The sequence below is a fragment of the Calonectris borealis genome, chromosome 15 (genome assembly GCF_964195595.1).
Source record: "Calonectris borealis chromosome 15, bCalBor7.hap1.2, whole genome shotgun sequence".
In the NCBI taxonomy this organism is placed as follows: Eukaryota; Metazoa; Chordata; class Aves; order Procellariiformes; family Procellariidae; genus Calonectris; species Calonectris borealis.
The window spans coordinates 18,506,442-18,527,607 of record NC_134326.1 but is presented as its reverse complement, the minus strand read 5'-3'; the positions used below and the strand labels follow the sequence as shown (position 1 = coordinate 18,527,607).

The 21,166-nt window shown below is 47.6% G+C and overlaps 1 protein-coding gene across 6 annotated transcripts in view; it reads right to left on the bottom strand.

Moving 5' to 3' along the window:
- Positions 1 to 13,290, bottom strand: part of SEPTIN8 (septin 8) — a 47,787-nt gene extending 34,497 nt beyond the window's left edge. For 3 of the 6 annotated variants that reach the window (XM_075164512.1, XM_075164506.1, XM_075164508.1), the window contains exon 1: positions 13,070 to 13,227. In XM_075164512.1, the coding sequence (XP_075020613.1) occupies positions 13,070 to 13,099 (30 nt within the window). In that variant the 5' untranslated portion in view covers positions 13,100 to 13,227. Of the gene's footprint in view, positions 1 to 13,069 lie in introns of all 6 variants that reach the window. The other 3 variants (XM_075164507.1, XM_075164509.1, XM_075164511.1) reach the window with 2 other exon arrangements.
- Between the last annotated feature and the right edge of the window lie 7,876 nt (positions 13,291 to 21,166).

Genomic DNA, 21,166 nt, shown 5'->3' with positions numbered 1-21,166 from the left:
GCTTTTCCTAGCAGACAGAGGGATTAAAAAAACCTGTGAGGAGAAGTGGCACAGACTACAGCATCAACCAGTGTGCCTACGATCCTTTAAAAAATAAAAATCTGATCACAGTATCTCTTCTTCCAGGATCTTCATGCTTCACCTCCAAATTAGCATCAGTTTCGCTTTGCGTCATTACATTTTTCAGCAACTTCTCCCAGGAAAAGTGGCTTTATCACTGCCTGTGCAACCCATGGGGGACGTCAGCAGCGAGAAGATCAGCTCCACATTCAGCTGCCCCTCTGCATAGCTTTCCTAGCTGGGGCTCCTGGCGCAGAGTAGAGCAGCTCACTCTGCTTTTAGATGTGCTGCCCCTGTTCTCCTTGCTTCCACACCAGGAGCAGTATGAACAGACTGGAATTTGGATATAAAAGACCATTCTGACATCAGTTGGTTAAAAAAAAAAAAAAGAAAAAAGATATTGAGAAGTATCATCTTTCAATTAATCTCAACAAGAAGTGCTCTTTGGTGACATATGCTTGTGTTTTCTGCTTGAGACAACCCTCAGAGTTTTGTTTTTCTGAATGAAGCAGGTCAAAGCATATGGGTAACCAAAAATGTAATTGAATGCCACAATCATAAAAAGTGCTTTTTTTTTTTAAATGGTGATATTCGGGGGTTTTTTGGCCTGATGAGAGCTGTAATATAAAACATACAAGCAACTTGTGAATATGCCCTGTAGAAGTAAGAGAAAAACCAAAAATCACTGGTTTTCTACCCTGAGGGATAAGACAGCACTCTTCTGTATCTAAGGTGCCTTTTCCTATTTCTACAGTCCAACAAAACACGAACAAGAAAGATGAACAGTTGATGCTTTCCAAGGCAAAACAGCAAAGGCCTACAGAGAAAAAAGGAGGGGAAACTCATTCCTTTCTTCCTTCTGCTAAATGAAAAGGCTAACACTTGAGCAATGACCTTCAACCCAAAGGTATCCGCTACTCCCAAATGCTCCTGCCAGCACCTCCATAGGCTTCGCACTGCCGATCCGGGGTCTCCCTGAGCTGTGGCCAGGCTGCAGCCCCCCAAAAGCCAACCCCACGCGCAGGGGAGAGGCACGGCCGTTTGGATGAGAGCTTTCTTGTTCCAAGAGCTCACAGGCAGCGGTATTTCAGGTTCCTCTCTTCCCAGGCTTTTTCCATTTACGTTTTCCACACACGCTCATAAAATAGCAAGAGGCAACAACACAACACCTGCTCAGCACTTTTCCATAGTGCTTCAATTCCCACTAGTGAGGCACACTGTTGTTTATAAATTCCTCAATCCTAGATTATATCTTGACCTTAAATAACACCAAATCCTCCGGACTTTGCAGCGTGGGTCCCCCTCCAACCTGGCTACAGTCCGCTACCTTCACACCAATGCCTTGCAGTAGCTCTATAGTACTGGATATACCCACGGGCGCGTCGTTTCGCACTGCAGTAGCACACGCAGACGTGGAGTCACAGATCAGCGTGCCAGGCACCCTGCAAAGTGCAGAGCACAGACAGATCCTCTCCCTTCCCATTTACAATCAAATCAAAACAGAAAGATAAAACAGCGCTAGCAGACAGATTGCAGCTCCCCGATCAACATGACTCAGAGACCAGCAAGAGGAAGAGCAGGGAGAGCTCCCGCGGGCCCCGCTCTGCACGGCTGCGGCACCTTTGGCAGCGTTCCCGTGGCGGGACGGAGCGGTCATCGCTCTGCAGGGGCCGGCTCGGCACCCGGCGCAGCTGGGGACTGCTGTTAGTCACAAAGCAATGACTTCACCTTCTTGATTCCCCATCCACAATCCACCACCACAACAGTGCGTGCAACGGAGATTAATACGTATCCCAGTGGGGTTTGTAGGATGTTATTTCCCTTGTCTTCTGAATGGAAATGCATGGAATCAGGAAATTATTCGGTCCTGATGCATGGAGTCTCACTTGCAACTGAGCAGAGAAAGCATTGAATGAGATCTGGCTGTTTATTAAATCCAAGCAGAGCAAGCTGGTCCCACGTACAGGCTCACGCACGCTGGCACCATGAGCAGCCACACTGCTGGCGTTGCCTGGCCCCTCTCAGACCAGGCAGGGCAAGTCAAACTGCCCACAACCCCACAGAACAGAGAGGTCTGCTTCAGGGTCCAGCACACACAGGGTCCCTACCCCAACCCCGCAACTGTGTGATGTGAGGGCACCTCGCCCAAACACCGGTCCCTGCAAGACTCCTTACAGAGGCGCTGGTAGTTTTATCGTCATTTCACAAGTAAACTGAGTCATGCAGCAGTTGAATACTTGCCTAGAGACCTTTGGGCAAACAGTGTCAGAAGCCAAATTGAGCTTCTTTGTCCAAGCAGGCACTCCCTGGGGCTTGGCCCAATTTCCGGATCAATGCAGAAAAATCTGGCAAATCACCTCTCTCAGGAGATCCTACCCCATCTCTGAATACTGGCTCAACAAAATGCCACTTGACATTTGCAAAGAAACAGCAGCAAATACAGACTCCGGTTTCCACGAAGAAAACATTTCTTTTGCCAAGCTCAGCACCTGAGGGGTAACAGCAACACCACACCTGAGATTGCAAAAGCACCTCTATGGTGCTAGCAACATTCAAAATAGACACTACCACACACCAAAATATTATCTTTCTTTCCAGGCTAAGGACTATTAGATGTATTACAGCATCAATGAATGCGCTTGCACTTTGCAGTCTACAAAGCAGAAAGAGATGGCCCAAGAGAGTTAATGAGACCAGATTTGAAGTTGTCTAACAACAGTCAGAGGACGCTGAGCACAATAAGTCTTGACAGAGGGCTTAGGCGCAGTAAGCGTGACCTCATGGGTGACTTTGGCACTGGAGATGAAAGGAAGCACGGGGCTGGTCAGTGGAGATCTCAGCACCTCTTAGGCTAAGATTGTCGCACCTAAATGCCACCTAATCTCAAGCAGATTTGCAAAGTGCAAGCACATACGCAACTCTGAAGGTTTTCAGTTAATCTTAAGCATGTACTCAAAATTCCAGATCCCCATTGTGGAACACTTAATAATAGGCTGGGGGAAGAAGAAAGGAAGAAAAAAACCCCAAACCCTACAGAGATAGTTTTAGATGTGGGGTTTATGCTGATTTACCATGTGCCTTACAATAGCAACCTGCTGTGCGTCGGCTTCTCTGCTACCTCTCACCCCGGTCCACCCTGGTGGTGGTACGTGGCCAGTCAAACAGGACACATCTCGGATGGCGTGAGCAACTCTGCCTGCTCTATGTGCGGGGAGGGCGACAGCGTTTTCCCCACTGTGGCAGCCCTAAAGAACTGTAAAGTGTAATATTGAGATGCCTAACACTGCTCTTCCTTCCAGCACAGGGCAAAGTCCCAGTGCCCTTCACTTCCTTCTCTTTTCCAACACAGAGCACGCCAGAGCACAGCCAAGTCTGAGCCATCCCTCCACGTACACGACACCATTTCAGTCATCTCCAGTTGCTTCATGCTCACAACAAGCTCCCAGCCCACACTGCAGTCTCCCCCAATAAAAACCTCACACTAAAAAAAACACCATTCCCAGCCCCCCTTTAAACCGCTCTCCTAAGAATGCCAAGAATTTTCCCAGACACTCAAGCCTTTATTCACAACCCTCCCGGCTCCCAGCTGCACTCCAGGCAGGCAAAAACATCACTGAAGAAACCAGATATGGAGTTACCACCAAGACACGCCAAAGAAATATGAAAGCCACTCTACATTACAGAGGCAAGAACACTCAAAAGCTGAGGTTCTCTCCTTTATGGCTAACTAAAGGTTACGTTGCCTGAAGTGATGCCTTTCTTGAAAGCTTTTGGACCCATTTTTAAGAGCTGTTCATAAACCCTGAGACCAGTGAGGGCATTGCGAAGAGCGATGCTCAGCATCTTATAGAATCATAGAATTGCTTAGGTTAGAAGAGACCTTTAAAATCATCAAGTCTAACCGTTAACCTAGCACTGCCAAGTCCACCACTAAACCACGTCCCCTAAGCACCACATCTACACGGCTTTTAAATACTTCCAGGGATGGTGACTCCACCACCTCCCTGGGCAGCCTGTTCCAGTGCTTGACAACCCTTTCAATGATGAAATTTTTCCTAATGTCCAACCTAAACCTCCCCTGGCGCAACTTGAGGCCATTTCCTCTTGTCCTATCACTTGTTACTTGGGAGAAGACACCAACCCCCACCTCACTACAACCTCCTTTCAGGCAGTTGTAGAGCGCGATGAGGTCTCCCCCCAGCCTCCTCTTCTCCAGGCTAAACACCCCCAGTTCCCTCAGCCGCTCCCCATCAGACTTGTGCTCCAGGCCCTTCACCAGCTTCGTTGCCCTTCTTTGGACACGCTCCAGCACCTAAATGTCTTGGCAAAACAAAAATAAAAAAAAAAACCAAAATCACTGGTCCAGTATCAGTGTTTCACAACATCCCATATGACCCAGGCTGGTCTTGGGGAAGAAAACGCTCTGCTGCACACCTGTGAAAATCCAGCGTGCTGAACACGCACTGTAGTCACCTACCCATAAGAAGGTGGACAGGGACTGAAGCGAGAAAGCAAAACTCCTTTTAAGGGAAGAACTCCTTAGGCAAACTCCTTAACTGCCTTCCTGTATCCAAGCTACTGGTGCCAAAGCTGTGTTTTGATTCCTGTGGCACACCTTGTACCGATATCCCAGCAATATGCCGGACGCCGAGCTCTCCCAGCAGCAAGCCAGGAGCAGGGATCTGCACACTCGACATATTCCCCTTCTGCACCAGCCTGCTCACATTAACATTTGCAAGCAAACAGCTGAACTGCAGGCACTGCCTTCAGCTTTGCTTCAGTCTCAGAAGCCTTTCCTCCTCTAAAAAAAAAAAAAAAAACCCACAAAAAACACCACAAAAAAAATCCCACAAAACATAAAATAAAAATCCTACACACATCTACAGAAGCAAATGAATTGGCACAGGCTTAAAACATCAGTTTTTGCTGACTTTCAGAGCTAAGTTTGAAGGGAGAGTAAAGCTTCTCATCTTTTCTTATACAACATACATCCAAGATGATACATTCACAACCTGTGAATGCAACATCAGTTTTAATTTTCTGCAAACAAACTGACTGTTTCTGGCTTAAATTCCTCTCTGACTTTTTACGCTAAGAGCAAAATTCCCACGTGCTTCCTTTTCTTAAGCTGTTATTTAGCAATTTCCCTATAACATTTATAGGGAAATTATTTAATTAATTGTGAGGTCTCTCTTAATTAAGAAATGATTAAACATGCATTTTGTCCCTATCACAAGCCCTGGATGAGAGTTTACAAATGAGCAAAACAGGATTTGCCGGGCATTATGCACGCAATGTTTTGCAAACATGAATGTTGCCTCTGAGAATAAGGAAAGTTCGTTAAAACAGAGAAAACTATGGAACGAAAAATGAGAGACATTTCCTTCAAAATGACCTTAAAGGATGAGAAAGTTCAGCTTTTCGTCAGCCTGAAAATTCCATCCTCCATGAGCTATTCAAAACCAAGACAGCAAAGTCCAAAACACAAATATAACTTTTCCTTCAGCCTGTTTTAAAAGAACCCAAAAATATAGATAAACAAGAACACACCAGACTACCCCAGTTCGTTTCTTTTCAAAATTATTTATTCAGAAGGTGCCGAGGCTTTTAATTTAATGGAATTTCACAATTAACCCTGACAAGAGACTGATCTTATCACCTTATCTAGTAAGAGACTTTCCCAAGTTCACCCAAGGCAGCAGATGCATTCCCAGCTTGCACTCAACTGATCTGACCAGCAGGACCTCTTCGCTTCCCCACCATCAGACCACAAGGAAGAGGAGGAGACACCTGGCAAATACAAATGGCCATGGGACAAAGCCAAGAGAGAAACTCAGTGCCTACCCCTAAGGAGTGGCTTGGGACAGTTTAAAAGAAATGTTGGAGAAGGAAAAAGGATCCGGATCTCCACCATGCCGAACAAGCCATGCTGGATATCAGCCACAAGATTATTTGTTTTAGTTACCACTTAAAATAAACATAGCTAATTCCCACATAAGTTTCCAGAATTTATTGCCTGATTACAATAAATACTATTATTCAGTGTATTTTTAGACAAGGGAACAGAGATATAATGGGAACCCAAGAGTTTTGGTCACCACTGTATGCTTTTTCCCAGTTTGCCTTATGCAACCATCTCGCAGCATCTCCGCAAGCACTTCCAGCTGCTGGACAAGTCTCCTTGTGGTACTGCCTGGAAGACACCAGAAAGAGAAGTTTTACATACCACAGCCACTCGGCTCCAAGAGCGAAACCAAAGTCATCATGCTAATAAGCTGACTGCTATATATCCTATTAACACATGCCTCCAGAAAGCCTCAAAGTATATTAGCACAGAATACCTTTAATCTGAAGACTCAAGGCAACAGAAAAAGAAAAGAAAACCTCTATGTGAAAAAAGTGTGTAGCAAAAAGATAAGCTGAAAGAGCTATTCATTCTGTATGAAACTACAGAATAAATCTATATTCACCAATACGAGCTGGAAACATCTTTGGTGCAGAAGACGAGGGAAGGAGAGCATTCCTGGGAGGCCAGCTCTGGCAGCCCTTTTTCAGGCAACCTTTTTACTGTGGCAGAGCTGAAAGCCAGGATCAACTTGGATTAGCATCCAAGGCCCGGAGCAGCCTGCTGGAAGCAAGGTCTGGACGAGACACCCAGCAATGTCCCTCTGACCCGAGCTGCCCTGCAATTGCAGTGCTGTCCCGCAGGCGCCGGGCACCTGCAGGAATATATATGTTATTGAACACCGCGCGGTCAGTCTCCTCTCCCAGCAACTGACCTGAGCAGCCCTGGCTGCTGCTGTGGAAGGTTCAATTTTCCAGCGTGAACAACAAGAGCTCTGGGAACATGCTTCACGCCAGCCCAGAGTTGAAGGCATGCCTGTACAGTCCTTTGCAGGCAGACACGAACTCAGCCGAGCAGAAGCTGAGAGATGTGTCTTGCCTCTCTGTTAAAGCAAGAACCAGCTGAAACGCTCGTTGCCTGTGGAGGACTCCGGATGCATTCCCCGCATGCTTCTTTGCACACGTAATGCCGCGGTGGCACAGACTCACCACAGCACCTCATGCAGCAGCGGGGAGAGGATGGGAGCAGTCCCAACTCCCTCGATAGAAATCCAGCACAGGCTCTCTCGCTCCGCAGCTCCCTGCGACAGTCTGGTTTTGAGGCTGTGCGAGCCAGAGAGGGCAAGAGCCCTGAGGCAGGGTGCTCCATGGGAACCTCTCTCTAGCCGTCTGACATCTCTGGAATTTCATGTGTGTGGGAGACGGACGCTTTTTGGCTTCACAAAGGAATCTGAACATCTAAACAAAGTGGTGCCTCCACAACCCTGACCCCACAGGCCCTGGTCAGCCCGCAAGCCGAGACCGGCGACTAGGGACGTAGCTGGGAAGCCTGTGGTTCTCACTGACACTGTTCTCCCCCACCGCTCTGAAAATCTCCACTGTCACCCCATTTTGGAGGGTGCTGATTCCCTGTCTGGCTCCACCTTTTGCATCCAAATGTCACAAGTCGGAGGCAAGCACCACTTACGCCAGAGAAGAGGCTCTGGAAGGAAAGCACATGGCTGGGACTGAGGAGAAGCAGCACCTTCAGGATCTTTTTCCTCACTTGAGCTGCTCTGGGAGCAGAACTGGGCTCTCCCACCCATCTGACACTTTTACGATACACGAATACAAATGCAAAGCTACAGGTATAAACCCAGAGCTCGCTGCAGCTACACAGATCTGGGGAAGGGGAGAAACAAGCAGGCTATGCATGAACACACAGGCCCCACCTCACCAAAACACAAATATGGGACAGGACAACATTATTTCTAAGGGTTGCAGCTAATCTGAAACAAGCAGGGCAGCTTCTCGCATCCACAGCCTGAAATGTGCCCAGGACACATTCTAAATAATCAAAGTTAATCACGTAGATGTGCCCCCAGCCTACACAGGCGGGGTGGAAACAGCGTGCCCACGCCCTGCATATCTGCCGCAGTCCCATGGCCTCTCAAATTCTTCCTCTTAATTGCACAAGCCCATTCAGCATCATGCCATTTCTTCCCCTCCCAACCTCCAAGCCAAAGGAGCACGAGAAGGAAAGGAGACAAGCACGGCCGTTGCTCCTGCAGACAGAGAAACAGCCCAGTCCCCAGAGCTGGTTGCACGGCGGTGCCTTGAGATGACCGGACTGGGGACAGCGGGGGCACTCGGAGACAGGGCTGCATCTCTCCCTGCAGCTGGCGACAGCACTGGTATTCTGCTACAGAAGATAATATTTAGGGAGCTTTTGGCCTTCCAGCAACGCTGGAGACTGGCTGACAGCTGCCACCACAGCACTGACGACGAGCCCTGACACCATGCCGGCCTCCTGAAAGAGCGTTATTCTTCAGGCTTTCATTTGTTTTGCCGATGCAGAGGGCACACACAGCTTCAGCATTTGCCAGCTCACATCCTTCCACCCACTGCCTCGGCGCTCGCTGTGATTACAAGTGGTTAAGAGCAGCTCTGGAGCTCCCACGCAGAACAACATGTTGCATCTCTGCTGCAAGAGGAAGAGACACTCCGAATTCACCGACAGCACCAGCACCACAGTGAGGAAGGGGGGGGGGAAAAAAAATCTTTTTCTGGGCAACATTTGTTCCCAGCGCATACATTCAAAATAAGTGTTTAACTGCGATGGACTGTGGTTGAGCTAATTGGTCCTGCGGTTGAAACAGTCAGAGCTGGCTTCCTGTAGGAGCACAGGCGAGCCTCCCGGGGAGGGATTGCGGGGCTCGGAGAGGCAACCACCAATTTGTCTCCTCCAGTGGAAGACCATTTTCCCCATCCCTCCTTCCCAAAAAAGTATACACTACAGGCAGAAGAGCTGGCCAGGGCAGGGAGGGAAAGGGCTGCTCCCGCTGGGCTCGCTTCCTGGTGCATGTTACCAGCTTGGAGAAAAATCTGTCACTTCTGTTCCACGCTGCATGGGGGATCACTTGAGTTTTTCCAGGCTAAAGGTAAAATAATTGAACGGCAAAAACAGACAAGGAAATTTAACCCTGGAACTTCCAAATGGTGACGCTGGCTGGGCAAAAAACAGGGCGGGAAAATAGCCAAATCCAAACAAACCCCAGTTGCCACTGGAACCGAGCCATGGAAACGTTTTTCTTGAGAGTTTGATTAGAAGAAAATGTAAGGCTATGCTTAGGACCTGTAGCGATAAGTCTTCTGGCAACCACTCTGCCCTACCCACAGTACACAGAGCTGTTCTCAACCCCCTTCTCGCGCCCATCTTTCATGGACTAAGGTCTAACACTGGCCCCTCCACACAGGGAAGCAGGTTTAGGCTGTGCAGTCAATAAGAGAAAACGCGAGCTTACAGAAAACAGCAGCAGCAGAAATGCATGAAGTTTATCACAACCCAGGCAGTTATGGCAGGAACAGGCACCGCTCAAAGATCCCTCTCCTCCCACAGAGTTGGGAGCAGGTCACAAGAAGGCAGTAGTGTGTAAACTGGTAATGCTCACACCAAGCTGACAAGACCCCCCCGCCACAGCTCAGCAGCTCGCTGCAACAAAAAAAAATCTAATTGTCTATTTCCAGCGAGGAAGAAGTTGTTCAGCTTTCCTCTGTATAAAGTGGTGTTTTTTCTGGCAAGATCTTCTAAGGGGCATTAATTTATAGTAAAGCTACCAGTAAAAGCCTAACTATCAATCACTAACATGAAGTGACATCTTCTCAGGGCTGCACGTAGACAGCCGCCCCGCAACCACAGCTCACACACAGCTACGTGCATGCATCCTGTGCTCGCTTCACCGGGCGTCGATGTTCGTAAATCCCTTGTCCGTGCACACAGTCACAGTATGCACACAAAGCAATCAGCCATGACATTCTCAAAACTTATGGTGTAGTGTTAAATTCTTATTCTCAGCCCAACCTTAAGGCTGAGGACACCTGCTCCTCCTCACACGCATGCGTCTGAGAGCATGCGGCTGCTTAGTTTAGAGCCCAAGCCACTGCCTTTGCACCTCCAAGTCAGAAAATGGGTTAATGCAGATAGTTAAGCGACAGCATTTTGGGAGGCAGGTGGATGGGTTTTATTTAAGAAGAGAGAAAGCAACAGATTTGGGGGTTTGAAAAAGCTTCTCAAAAGCAAAATAGTCTTACAGTCTCGGTCTCGCATCTCATCCCATTTATTCTCCTGCGCATCTCCAGTCGCTTCTCTGTCACTTTTTCTCCCTCCAGCTTTTCTAGCTTCCTCCAGAGCTTCTGCATTTCCCTGCTGTATTTCATGCACTTTCTGGCTTCTGCTTGTACGTGGTGGTTGGGCTGTTTCCCGCTCAACATACCAACATCCTTGCTAATACTGCCAGTGTCTGCTCCAGCACACAGTCATCACATGTGCTAGCTCAATACTGGCCAGAACAGGCAATGGAGAAGCTCTGAGCTTTGATGACAAATTAAAGTATTTCATAATTGAACCAAACTTTATCAGTTTTCTTTCCACTCTGGTGGTAACTGTAATGAAGACAACTGGCCCTGGGTATCTAGAAGTGATGCCTGCAGACCAAGCCCTGAACACAGCAGTGGTGAGCCACATTCTCATGGCAGATCAGCAGAAAACTTCAGTCTCCAGGGGCTGAAGCCAATCTCTCTCACAAGCACTACATTCACAAAAAACAAAGGCGGTCTTGAGCACCGCTGGTGTGATTCTGCTGCCTTAGAGGCAGCTTTCTATGGGCGAGCTTCCTTTCATTTGCTTTTGTTGGTCATTTCCAACAGCAGCACTTCAAGGGAACTTTATTGTGCTGGAGACAGAGGCATTCTGGAGGACTGTACAAGGGAAGCATGCATCTGGGGAGTTTTCAAAACACATTATCCAAACCTAAGGGTCACTACATTCCAGGATGTCAGTGTCAGCTGGACACTTATAAATAGCTTCACCAATCTGAATAGCATGACCTATTGTGTATCAAAAACCTCCTTCAGAGGCTTTTTCAACATTACTTCCCACTGCAGATACAAACAGCTGGCAAAAAGAAATGAATTTATCATCACCTCTTCTTGGCAGTAACAAGCTATTCCCACCCAGACTTTATGCTCAGGAAACCGAGGCACGGTCATATAAAGTGGCACCAAGAAAGCTGTAAACCCTGCAGAAAGAACAACTCAGAACACCTGAATCATGAAGTTTCCATGATACTGCTGGAGGAACAGCATCAGAGCTGAGACATGCGCTGAGGAGGAAGGAAAGAGCAGCTGGGACAGTCCTCTGCCCTACATCAAACAGAAACGAGATGTTGCTCTCCCACTCGCTTCTGCCAGATCCGCGGTTCCAGGCGAAAGGCAAACTAGTCCAAAGGCAAAGATCAGCAGAGAGATCTGCTGGGCCTGTAGATCCCCATAAACCCACCCTAGCTCCCTGCACAAAGTAAGCAGATTTCCTCCTAATGGAGTTGGGCACTAAAGTCATGTTGGAGCCCAGCCATTTCACTCTGGTGCCCAAATGAGAGCCAAGCACCTTCAGGAACGTTTTTTTTTCCCCCCTTTCTTTTTTTTAAATAAAAGTGACAGAGTATTGACACAAGTACACCGAGCATTAAAGTACCCACACCAAAGAATGCAAGATTAAGTTTAATTTTCTCCCAGGCTAGGCAATATTTTAGGTTCCCGTAACACCTATGAAAACCTGCACAGGCACACCAAATTAACGTTAAAAGTATTTATATATGATACAAACGCAGAAAGAATTGCAGTGAGACAGTTACGGTGTTTCCATTCCCTGCCACTGAGGCTTTACCTTAATCCCCTCTCTCCAGAGTCTAGAAGCATTCGCTTTCTTAAATAAGAGCCCGCAATCAATTTTCCTTTATGGAAGTTACAGTCTTGCAAATTCATTCTTGAGCTGGAAACTTTTGGGCCAGGATTCAAAGAAATGAAGCAGAGTTTGAGATTCTTGGCAAAAAGTAGTTTACAGAGAAAACAGTAGCAAGGACTTGTTTGTGCTCAAACGGCATGCCTATAATTCAGACAACCACCACTGCTGTTCCCATTTATTTAGCAATATCACACCAGACATTTTTGACTTTTGAGAGCTATGCTATTTAATGCGGTAAAAATGTTTTTAGCTCTGAAAGGCTGCAAGACGCATCACGAGCTATTTAATCGTAACAGCCTTCCAACAACAACAAAAAATTCAAGCCTTAGACAAAGAATAGTTTTAAGCCGACACAGATTTTAGCCAGATTGACTTCCGATAGCAGTTATACAACATGTGAGCTGCAGAGAGGCGGCGGTGCACAGGTCACGCTCCATATTTGCTGTACAGCATTCTTCATACATTGGCTCAGAGACCAGTTAGCCTCAAGGGTTTGCTTTACCCGTGTTTGAATCAGTGTGTCTCTCACAGTATTATATACACACCGCTAAGTTACTCACTGTTTCAGAGTGTTTGGATACCAGTGGTATGTAAACAACTCTTATTTAGGAAGGTCTGACCCCATTTCTTTCCGCCCCTCGTTGCGGGGTACTTTATGCCTGCAGACACACGGATATCGGATACCCCTTGTGAGCACCTTGACATCCAAGGAGGGAGTCACGAAAGGCTTTCGTTACCGGTTTCAGCATCAGACCAAGCACCGAGGCCTCGGAGCCTTCCAGCCCGCCGTACCCTCCAGCCCACAGCGCAAGGCAGGACCTCCCGCAAGGACCCTCCCCGCACCCTGCCGACGCCGAGGACACCGGCTTCGCCCCTCTCCCAAGACCCCCTCGCAGCCGAAACCCATGATTCCGCCCCCGCAGCCGCCGGCCTCCCCCCGGCTCTGCCGCCGCCGGGCACCCCGGTCGCCGCGGACACGCAGGGGGCTGGCGGGGCAGCGGCCGCGCACACGGGGCCGGCGCCCGGCGCACCCCCCCGGCTGCCCTGGCCCCGCCATCGGCCGGATTCCAACCCCCTCCGAAGGGGAAAAAATAAGTTATTTGCCCGAGGAGACCCGCGTACGAGAGCGGGGAGCGGGGCGGGGGCCGCCTCCCCGCGGCTCACCGAGAAGCGCTCCAGGTCGGTGGCGGCCATGGCCGGGGCTGGCGCGGCTCCGGCGGCGGGAGCGCGGCTCTCCCCGCCGCGGGTGGATGCGGCTGAATGGATCCAATATGGCCACTTCCTGGAAACTCCCCTCCGCCGCGCCGCCCGCCACAGGCACCGCCCGCCCGCCCGCCCGAGGGACCGGGGGACGGGCACCGGCACCGGCCGGGGGCGGCCCCGCGCAGCCCGACCCCTCCCACGGCGGGGGCGGCAGGAGGGCGGGCCGGGAGCAGGCTGGCTTCAGCCCGGCCCCCTCCCTCCCGCCTCCTGCCGCGCAAGGGGAGCGGAGCCGGGGCAGAGGGGCTGGGGAAGGCCCCGGTGGTCCCCTCCGTCCCCTCCCCTGGCGGGGGTCAGGCGCAGGTAGAGGGTAAGAGCGCGGCGGGGGGTCTGGGGATGAGCATGTCATGCTGATGGCATTCCGCAGATGAAAAGGGCTGTGAGATAGCAATACAGCATCGCCCTCAACAGAAAAGCTTAATGTTTGAGTGTGACTGTAGAGGTGCCAGGAGCATCCTCTGCAGGATTCAGAGGATGCGCACAGGTGTATAGAGACCAATTTCCCTATCTCAAGCAGCTCTCAAGCGCTCAGCATTCTGGAAGGCCATCAGATACCACTGAAGTGCCTCTGTCACAGACAGGAGTTACACCAAAGTGGCAGCCACAGCGTGGGTTTGAGCCGGGATGCCGAGAGCTCGTGGCCATTATGCTGCCTGTGTTTATGGTAAGTTAAAGTACGCAACAGAGGACTGTCGAGTCTTTCTTCGTCATTCCTTCCCACAAAGCCAATCCCATCACCAGCACCTTCAGTCTTTGTAACCCATGAAGACATTAGTATTTTACAAACTGTTAGCACAGACCAAAGTTTTTCTTGCTTTCTGGTGCCCTCTGCTGCAGTGCACCTATCAAGGAACATCTTAGCAGAGCCACATGTTCGCTCAGTCATGCAGCTGGGTCACTAGACCAGACCTACACCCCTAATCTGTCTGCTGCCCTCGTTTTGTCTTAGGCTTTCCCCAGTTTTTCGATCAGCCACTGTGTCCTTGTCTTTTGTCCTCATTCTCTCTCTTGAAGCAATGCATACTTCCAGTTGGAGAGCTGAGTTTGGGCAAAGAGATCAAATACTTCTCCCTACAACTGACTCCATGTGGGGAAAGGACTGCTGAGGATCATTTTGAACCCCCCAAGAAGAGCAAGTCCTCTTGCAACTCACTACACGGGAGCCAGAGAAAAGCTACTGTCTGCGCAAAAGGGCAGTGGTTACTATGCAATTCCTGAGGGCACAGCAGAAACGCCCCCAGCAGCTTTGGACACACCAGACCTCTCTCTCTCTCTCTCTTTGCTGTCAGACACACATCTGCTCAGCTGAGCTGCTCCTCAGATACCATCCTCAGGGCTGCTTCTCCACTCAGAAGATGCACCAGCTATAGCGAGTGTTAAGGAATCAAGATAACTTTGAGTACGGGCTGAGGCTTGAAGCTCTGCTCCCCTCCTCAGGCAGGGCCAGAACCTGCTGTCCCACCTTTGTTGTTGGCAAAGATTGTCCTTCAAGAACCGGTTCACGGACTGAACTTCCCTAAATTATGCTAGACGTGGGATGCTAATCTCGCTGCACAATGTAACCACCTCCCAGGGAATGGACGAGGGAGAGCTTACCTGGAGTGACTCTGTCCAGGAGACTCTTCCTTGCCTACTCAGGTGCGCCTAGATCAGCTCCAGCATCCTGCACAAACGAGGGCCACAAATACAGTCATTACCTAATTATGATACAGCTAAAGCTCCAAGCCCCACCCCAATTACTAGGAAACGGTTAGCAACTGTGCTTAGGCTCTGTTTCCAGTTATTTTTCAAAAGGTTTGCCAAATTTCAACTTTTTGGCAAGATAAAGAAAAGGAAAGATATCCAATATCCCAGTTCCTTTTATTCATTGCCCACAAAAGCAGTCCCTAGAGAGCCCTAAAGCAGGACTGAAGTATTCAAAGACAACCAAACCTCAGCAATCAAATTAAAACCGGAGTTATGTTTCATTACAATACTCAATGAGCTGCAGTCCATATTAACTTCTATCTTCTCCCTTACTCTCTCTTTGTGATCTCAACAAAGGTCTCTTGCTCCCGCAGCAATATAAATAAATGAGGCCACGCTGTGCTAGTGGGTGCTGAGTTGCTGTGTTACAGCAGGTGTGTAAGATCGTTCTGTTACATCTCCACATCTTTGATTCTTCCCAAGACTCCTTGGCATTCACCTGCATTGTGCTGCAGGAGCTCTGGGAAGCACTATTCATCCCAGAAGGGGACTGTGCTTATGCTGGAGAAATAAAACAGGATATGAAAATTAGATGTAGATAATTGAAGGGAGCGGGCAAGGGTTATCAAATGCAAGTGCTTAGAGGGATCGGAGATGAGGAGGAAGGCTGTAGTCTCCCTTGAAGCAATTTCAAGGCATTTTCAGAGGAGGTGTTACCCAAGTGATCTGCTTTTTGAAATATGATAAATCTAGTGCAGGTCAGAAGAACTGTTTTTCTGTCCTTCCTGAGTGGATTCCTACGACCAAATTAATCCTGCTAATCCATATATTAGTTCTGGCTAAAGATAGGTTGTAAAAATGTTGTATTTCTCTAAAAAGGCCATTGCTGAACACCATCTGTTAATTTCTTTTCTTGGGTCACCAAAAATCACAAAAAACCCTCCAACCTTCTTCCTGTCACAGCCACAGCTCTTTGTTAATGCTGCCTTGTGCTAGAGCTGCCAGGGATAGCAAAGTGGCCTGCTGGTCTTTGGCATCTAGAGCTGAGTCTCCCTCCACCCGCAGCAGTGGTATAAGCTTGCTGAACCTTTTATTCGTTTATCCCTTGCAAGTGAGATGTTCGTGCAGACCAGACACTCGCTTTGCCATCTTGTTTCTTTGGCTGATTCCCAAAGATTCTCCAGTTCTCCCTGGGTCCTGCACCAAAATGGGGAGGCTAAAATCTGGTATTTCTAGTGTACAGATGCAAGTAGAACAGTTTATACAGAAGCGGAGTTAACCTTCCAAGCCACCTTTATATGTCATAAAGAAGCAACAATAAATGGATAAAAAGGTTAAAAAGGTAGGTTTGGGGTTTTTTTACTTTACAGGCAAGCTTTGGAGTCCTGATTTAAGAAAATGTAAAACTCTTGCTGAACACATGCTTAAATGCCATTATGCCAGGTACTTTGGGAGAAATGATTGACTTAGATTCATTAAGAGCTCTTTTCCCTGCCAATAAAGTACCGAATGCAACAACAGAAGTCTCACAAAAGCTGATTCCCAGACAGCTACTGGTTTCTGTGAGCTGCAGGTCAGATGCAAAGCATCACACATTCACAGCATAAAGGAAATTCTGAGACATTGCAACAGATCAAGGGACACCGCTTGGCTCGCCGATCGAGCTGTGCTGCTGAGACCTTCTGCAGCTGGAGTCCTCTCTCCCTTTGTCCATCAGCACCGCCACCAGCATGGGGTAGATCTCTGTGACAGGAGAGCACTATGTAAAAGCTCACAGTTATTTTTAAACACCTTGTTATTTCAAAAAGCACGCTATTTCTAATGCCAATTCAAGAGAAACCCTGCTAATTTCAAAAGCTGCAGATGCATAAAAACTGCTTCAAGAGAAGAGAAGGATTTGGTGGTTCCTTTAACTGCTAAGGCATCAGTTGTTATGCAAATTATTCCTAATGGCTCAGGAATTAAACGTTTATTACAGAGCTGAATGCTCCTGCAATGATTTTTAAACTCTGTGGAACATTTGTGCCTGCTAAATCCATAGTGAATTTAGATGAGCTGTGGATTTTCTATAGGTAAAGAGCTGAGGCAGAGAATACAAAGGACTGGAGAGGCACAAATGTGTCGCTGGAACCTCTCTGCCCTGGGCAGAGGAAGGAAAATGCCCCTCGCTGCATGGATGGTGGCATTGCAGTAGCAGAGTTCTGATGGTGGGGAGATCAGGAGGAGTTGCTTTACTTCTTCACGTTATGACCCTAGGTACAGGCAAGGAAAGTGGAGACAAATAAACGCTATCACAGCCCCTTTTACTTCACACACAGCCACAGGGAGCAAGTGATCATCTTACCTGCCACATGAATACTGCAGCAAGACCAAGGCCTTCTGAAGATGGTTGCATTTTTCAGTGCTGAGCAAAATACTTGACCTTCAAATCCAGGTGGTGCAGATAAACACAACGCCTTCACATTTTTCAACACAGGCCAGAGGAAGCAGCTTATTAGTAACTATTCACTTCTCACAATGTGTCCTCCTGGGGATTTTTAGAAATCAAATGGTTTCATAGCTACTCTTTTAGCAGCCCTACCACCAAGCACCTTATTAAACTTTCACTGGTTGCACTGACAATATATGGGACCTATGAGTGTTTTCTACAGAAGTGCTATCCTTCTAAGCTGAAAGTCAATAGGAGCTATAGGTCCATTTCCCCTATGCACACTGAGTGGTCCTGGTGGATGTAAGTGGGATGGCTGGAAACAGACCCCAAATTTCCCTGCCTCCTCATGTTAAAGGGTGGTATTACCACACTGTACCTCATTCCAGGTTTCCATTTTCCTGCCAGAATCCTATCGAGTTCGCAGGCACCATCTGAAAACCAGAGGATGTTTGTGATGGGTTCTTGCATCATCTGTGTGGAACAAGCAATATTTAATAAATACAAACTCTGAGATAAGTGGAATTTGAATGGTTGCTGCCGAGAAACATCGTCAGAACTGGTTACTGAGTTCTTGAGTTACAGCTGAACCTTGCTCATTTATGAGAAAATGCCTTTTATCTGCAAATAATCTTCTCCCCCTCTCCCTGCCCCTTCACAGACTTTTGCTCAATTGTTTATCTATGGAAGGTTATTGCATTTCTCCATGGAACAAAGGAAGAGCTATTTTCCTTCACAATGCATGCTCTTTGTTTCACATGAAAATATCAACAGGGAAAGTGGAAAATCATGGGCTTTGTCATCCCATTTATTCTGGGAACCCTGATTTCATTTCAGAGGAAAATAAGTTTTCCTTGAGGTACAAATCCCATCCGTAGTCAACAGCACCTAAGCTTCACCTTTCTGCAAAGCACCAGTGCCTTGTCTGACTAAGACCACCCCCCATATTCCCCCTTTTCTTCCTCCTTTGCTTCCAATCTGGCATGTCACCTTCCCTATGGCTCTGAGAGTATCATGTGGGAAGGAGCTGGACCTGGGATGCCACCTCCTTCAGTTTTTGAAGTGTCAGTAGCAACTTCTTTGCTCTGACTAGGTGCTTTGCTTGATCTCCCACTTTATTTCCTGGTTTTGTGTGGTGTGAATAATTAGAGTCGTATAACCTTTATCTTCCTCCCCTGAGGGGGTGGCAAAAGGCCTCAGGCTCTCTATGCCGTTTACTACACTGTAATGTTGATAATTTGAAAGTTTGTGAAACTTCTTCTCGGGAAAGATAATTCTCCTCAGTCACACAGTTCAAAATAGAGGCCAGCTCTCTATGGCTTATGACGTAGAACTAGCAAACTGCACTATTTGTATTTTAAAAAGTAGTAGTAAATGAATTCAATCATGGGTTTTCGTACATTGTTTTTGTCCCACCAGTAAATTAAAAATATCAAGACAGTTGGCTTGAAATCTCCTACGAAGCAGCCCACGGTATTCCGTAAATAGCCCCACAAAAAATACGTGCTTTTTAGGTTTTTGGTGACACAGAAAAAGAGGCAAAACTTCTCATGCTTTTTAAGGCTGGAAATTTCAGATGACTGAAGAGCTTAACACCCATAATGCTCCAGGTTTTTATTAGCTATATTAATAAAATACATTCAAACAACTTAATTTCTTCTGCACAATCTGATCACAATATGACCAGCGCTCAGTAAACTAAGAGCAGCTCACTGGGATCTGATCCCCTCATACTTGGCACTCGGCCTGAAAGGAGGGCAACCAAAAGGCATCAACAGATAAAGGGAAAGGTTGGCAAACAGGATGCGCCCCACGCTGCGGTCTGGAAATGGTACGGAGGATTAGCCAGAAGTATTGGTTTCTTCTTAATTACAGAAAGTATAGGACTAACCTAACACTCACTGACAGAGAGACCGTGAAAAGGAGCACCGCATGGCATGGGTTGCCCACGAAGGATGAAGAGAGCGCACGTGGGACAGGCATTTGGATGCATCACTGGAAAATTACCTGGGGAAAGAGCTCCTTGCGTCAGGACAGTTAAACGAGAGCAACCAGTTCACACTTGGCATGGCACGAGGCGCACTGGTAGACATCCTCCCTCCTCTTCTATGACCTCCTGGGGATATACCCATCTGCTCTGTGGCCACGAGGAATGCCAGGACCTGCAGTGGGGAACAGCCTCAGTAATACCTCTCCTCAACCCAACGCAAGCCCCCCGAGAGGTGATGGGACCTCGGCGACCCAAGGGTTGCCCCCTTGGGTGCTGAGCAGTGAGGCTTCCTGGGGGTCTGGTGCATGGAGACCCCTCTGAAGGAGAGGTGCCAGGCTGGGGATAAAAACGGGTGGGATTTGATGGCACCCTTGTGTATCTCAAAGGATACATGGGTGCAGGGGGCTGATGCCTTCCTCAGGGCTGTGGAGGCAGGGACAGATCGCAGCACCTCTCTGCGAGCACCCACAGAAACACCCTCCTGGAGACGCAGAGTCCTCAGTGTAGCGGTAAGCGCAAGGACATCCCCTGCCAGAGCTGAACCAATAGGAACAACTTCTACCTTAACATTTGTAACGTAAGAAAATGTTTTTTAAAAAAGCCTATTCTTCTGAATTATTTTCCCTCCTCCTCTCGCTCATTTGCAGATATGAACTATAATCCTAGGGTATAGTTAAAAGTTTGCAATGCAAAAATCACAGACTGCTGAGATTTTTTTATGCCCACAATGGATTCCAGTAAGGAAAAGAAATCAACATTGAAAGCAAGGCATAGCAATTAACGTTTGGATGCATGCTCGTTATTAGCTCTACAGTAGGCCAGGCAGAACTGCGGCGATGCCATAAGCTAGAAAGCATTGCTAATAGAGTAGAACACTAGACACAAGTGGCTGCCTCAGCAGAGAACGAGGTTGCTGTGTATGCCATGTAAAAAGGCAGTAATAAGAGGTGTGCGATTCACGTAGAAATACTGAATTGCTACAAGCAGCACAAAGATTACACACTATTATGTGAAAGAACATTAAAGCAGCAAAATGATTTTGAGGAACTGTCTCAGTGCCAGCTTGTTAGCAAGAGATAAAATAGCTTTTCAGAGATTTTCACAAAGATGGAGAGAGAAGGGGAAAGACTGCCAAAGGAAGACTCTGAGCAATTTGTGGGCAGAGGCTCTTCCACCACCAGTAATGGTGTGAAGAGGCAGAATGAAGGTCAGCATCAACGAGAAGGGAGAAAGATGCACTGTGTGGGGATTGACGCACCTTGAATTGCCTTCAAAATGGAGACTTTGGCACAGGCTGAGACTCCATTTTATTCAAGTTCTAAGACAGTGAAAACAAAAACGAATCTATTTTCTGTTTTCTTATCCATCCTTGTACAAACAGTTACTTTTACCTGTCTTCACTCCACACTGACTCTGTTCACTCTGTGTTCAGCCTCTCTTGCTGTTTTCCTAGACAAACTGTTCAGTCATTCAGGAATCAATTTAGTGATCTCAATTGCAACACTCAGTGGAGGAGAAAACAAGTTTGCAGGCTGAACGTCATCCCTCTAGAAGGGCTTCAGTCTTACTCCTTCGCCTGGGGAAAGGCATTTGTCTGGGATTTTTTTTTCCCTGTAGAACAGAGAACAACAATAATGTTAAATGCTTAAGCAGAAGTAATTGATATGGCAGCAGAGACAGTTTCCCTTTTTATAAAAAAGAGAAGCTCTCTCTTCTCTTCTGTGAACAAACGCAGGCACATTGTAAAGATTTCGTCATTTATACAGATACACATATGTACATTGTAGATGCAATATAGATAAAAGACATATAGAGAATAAGTATGATAAAAAATGTAGTATCACATAGAGTTGAATATATTTCAAAAGACTAACACATCCACCTATCTTCTGACTTA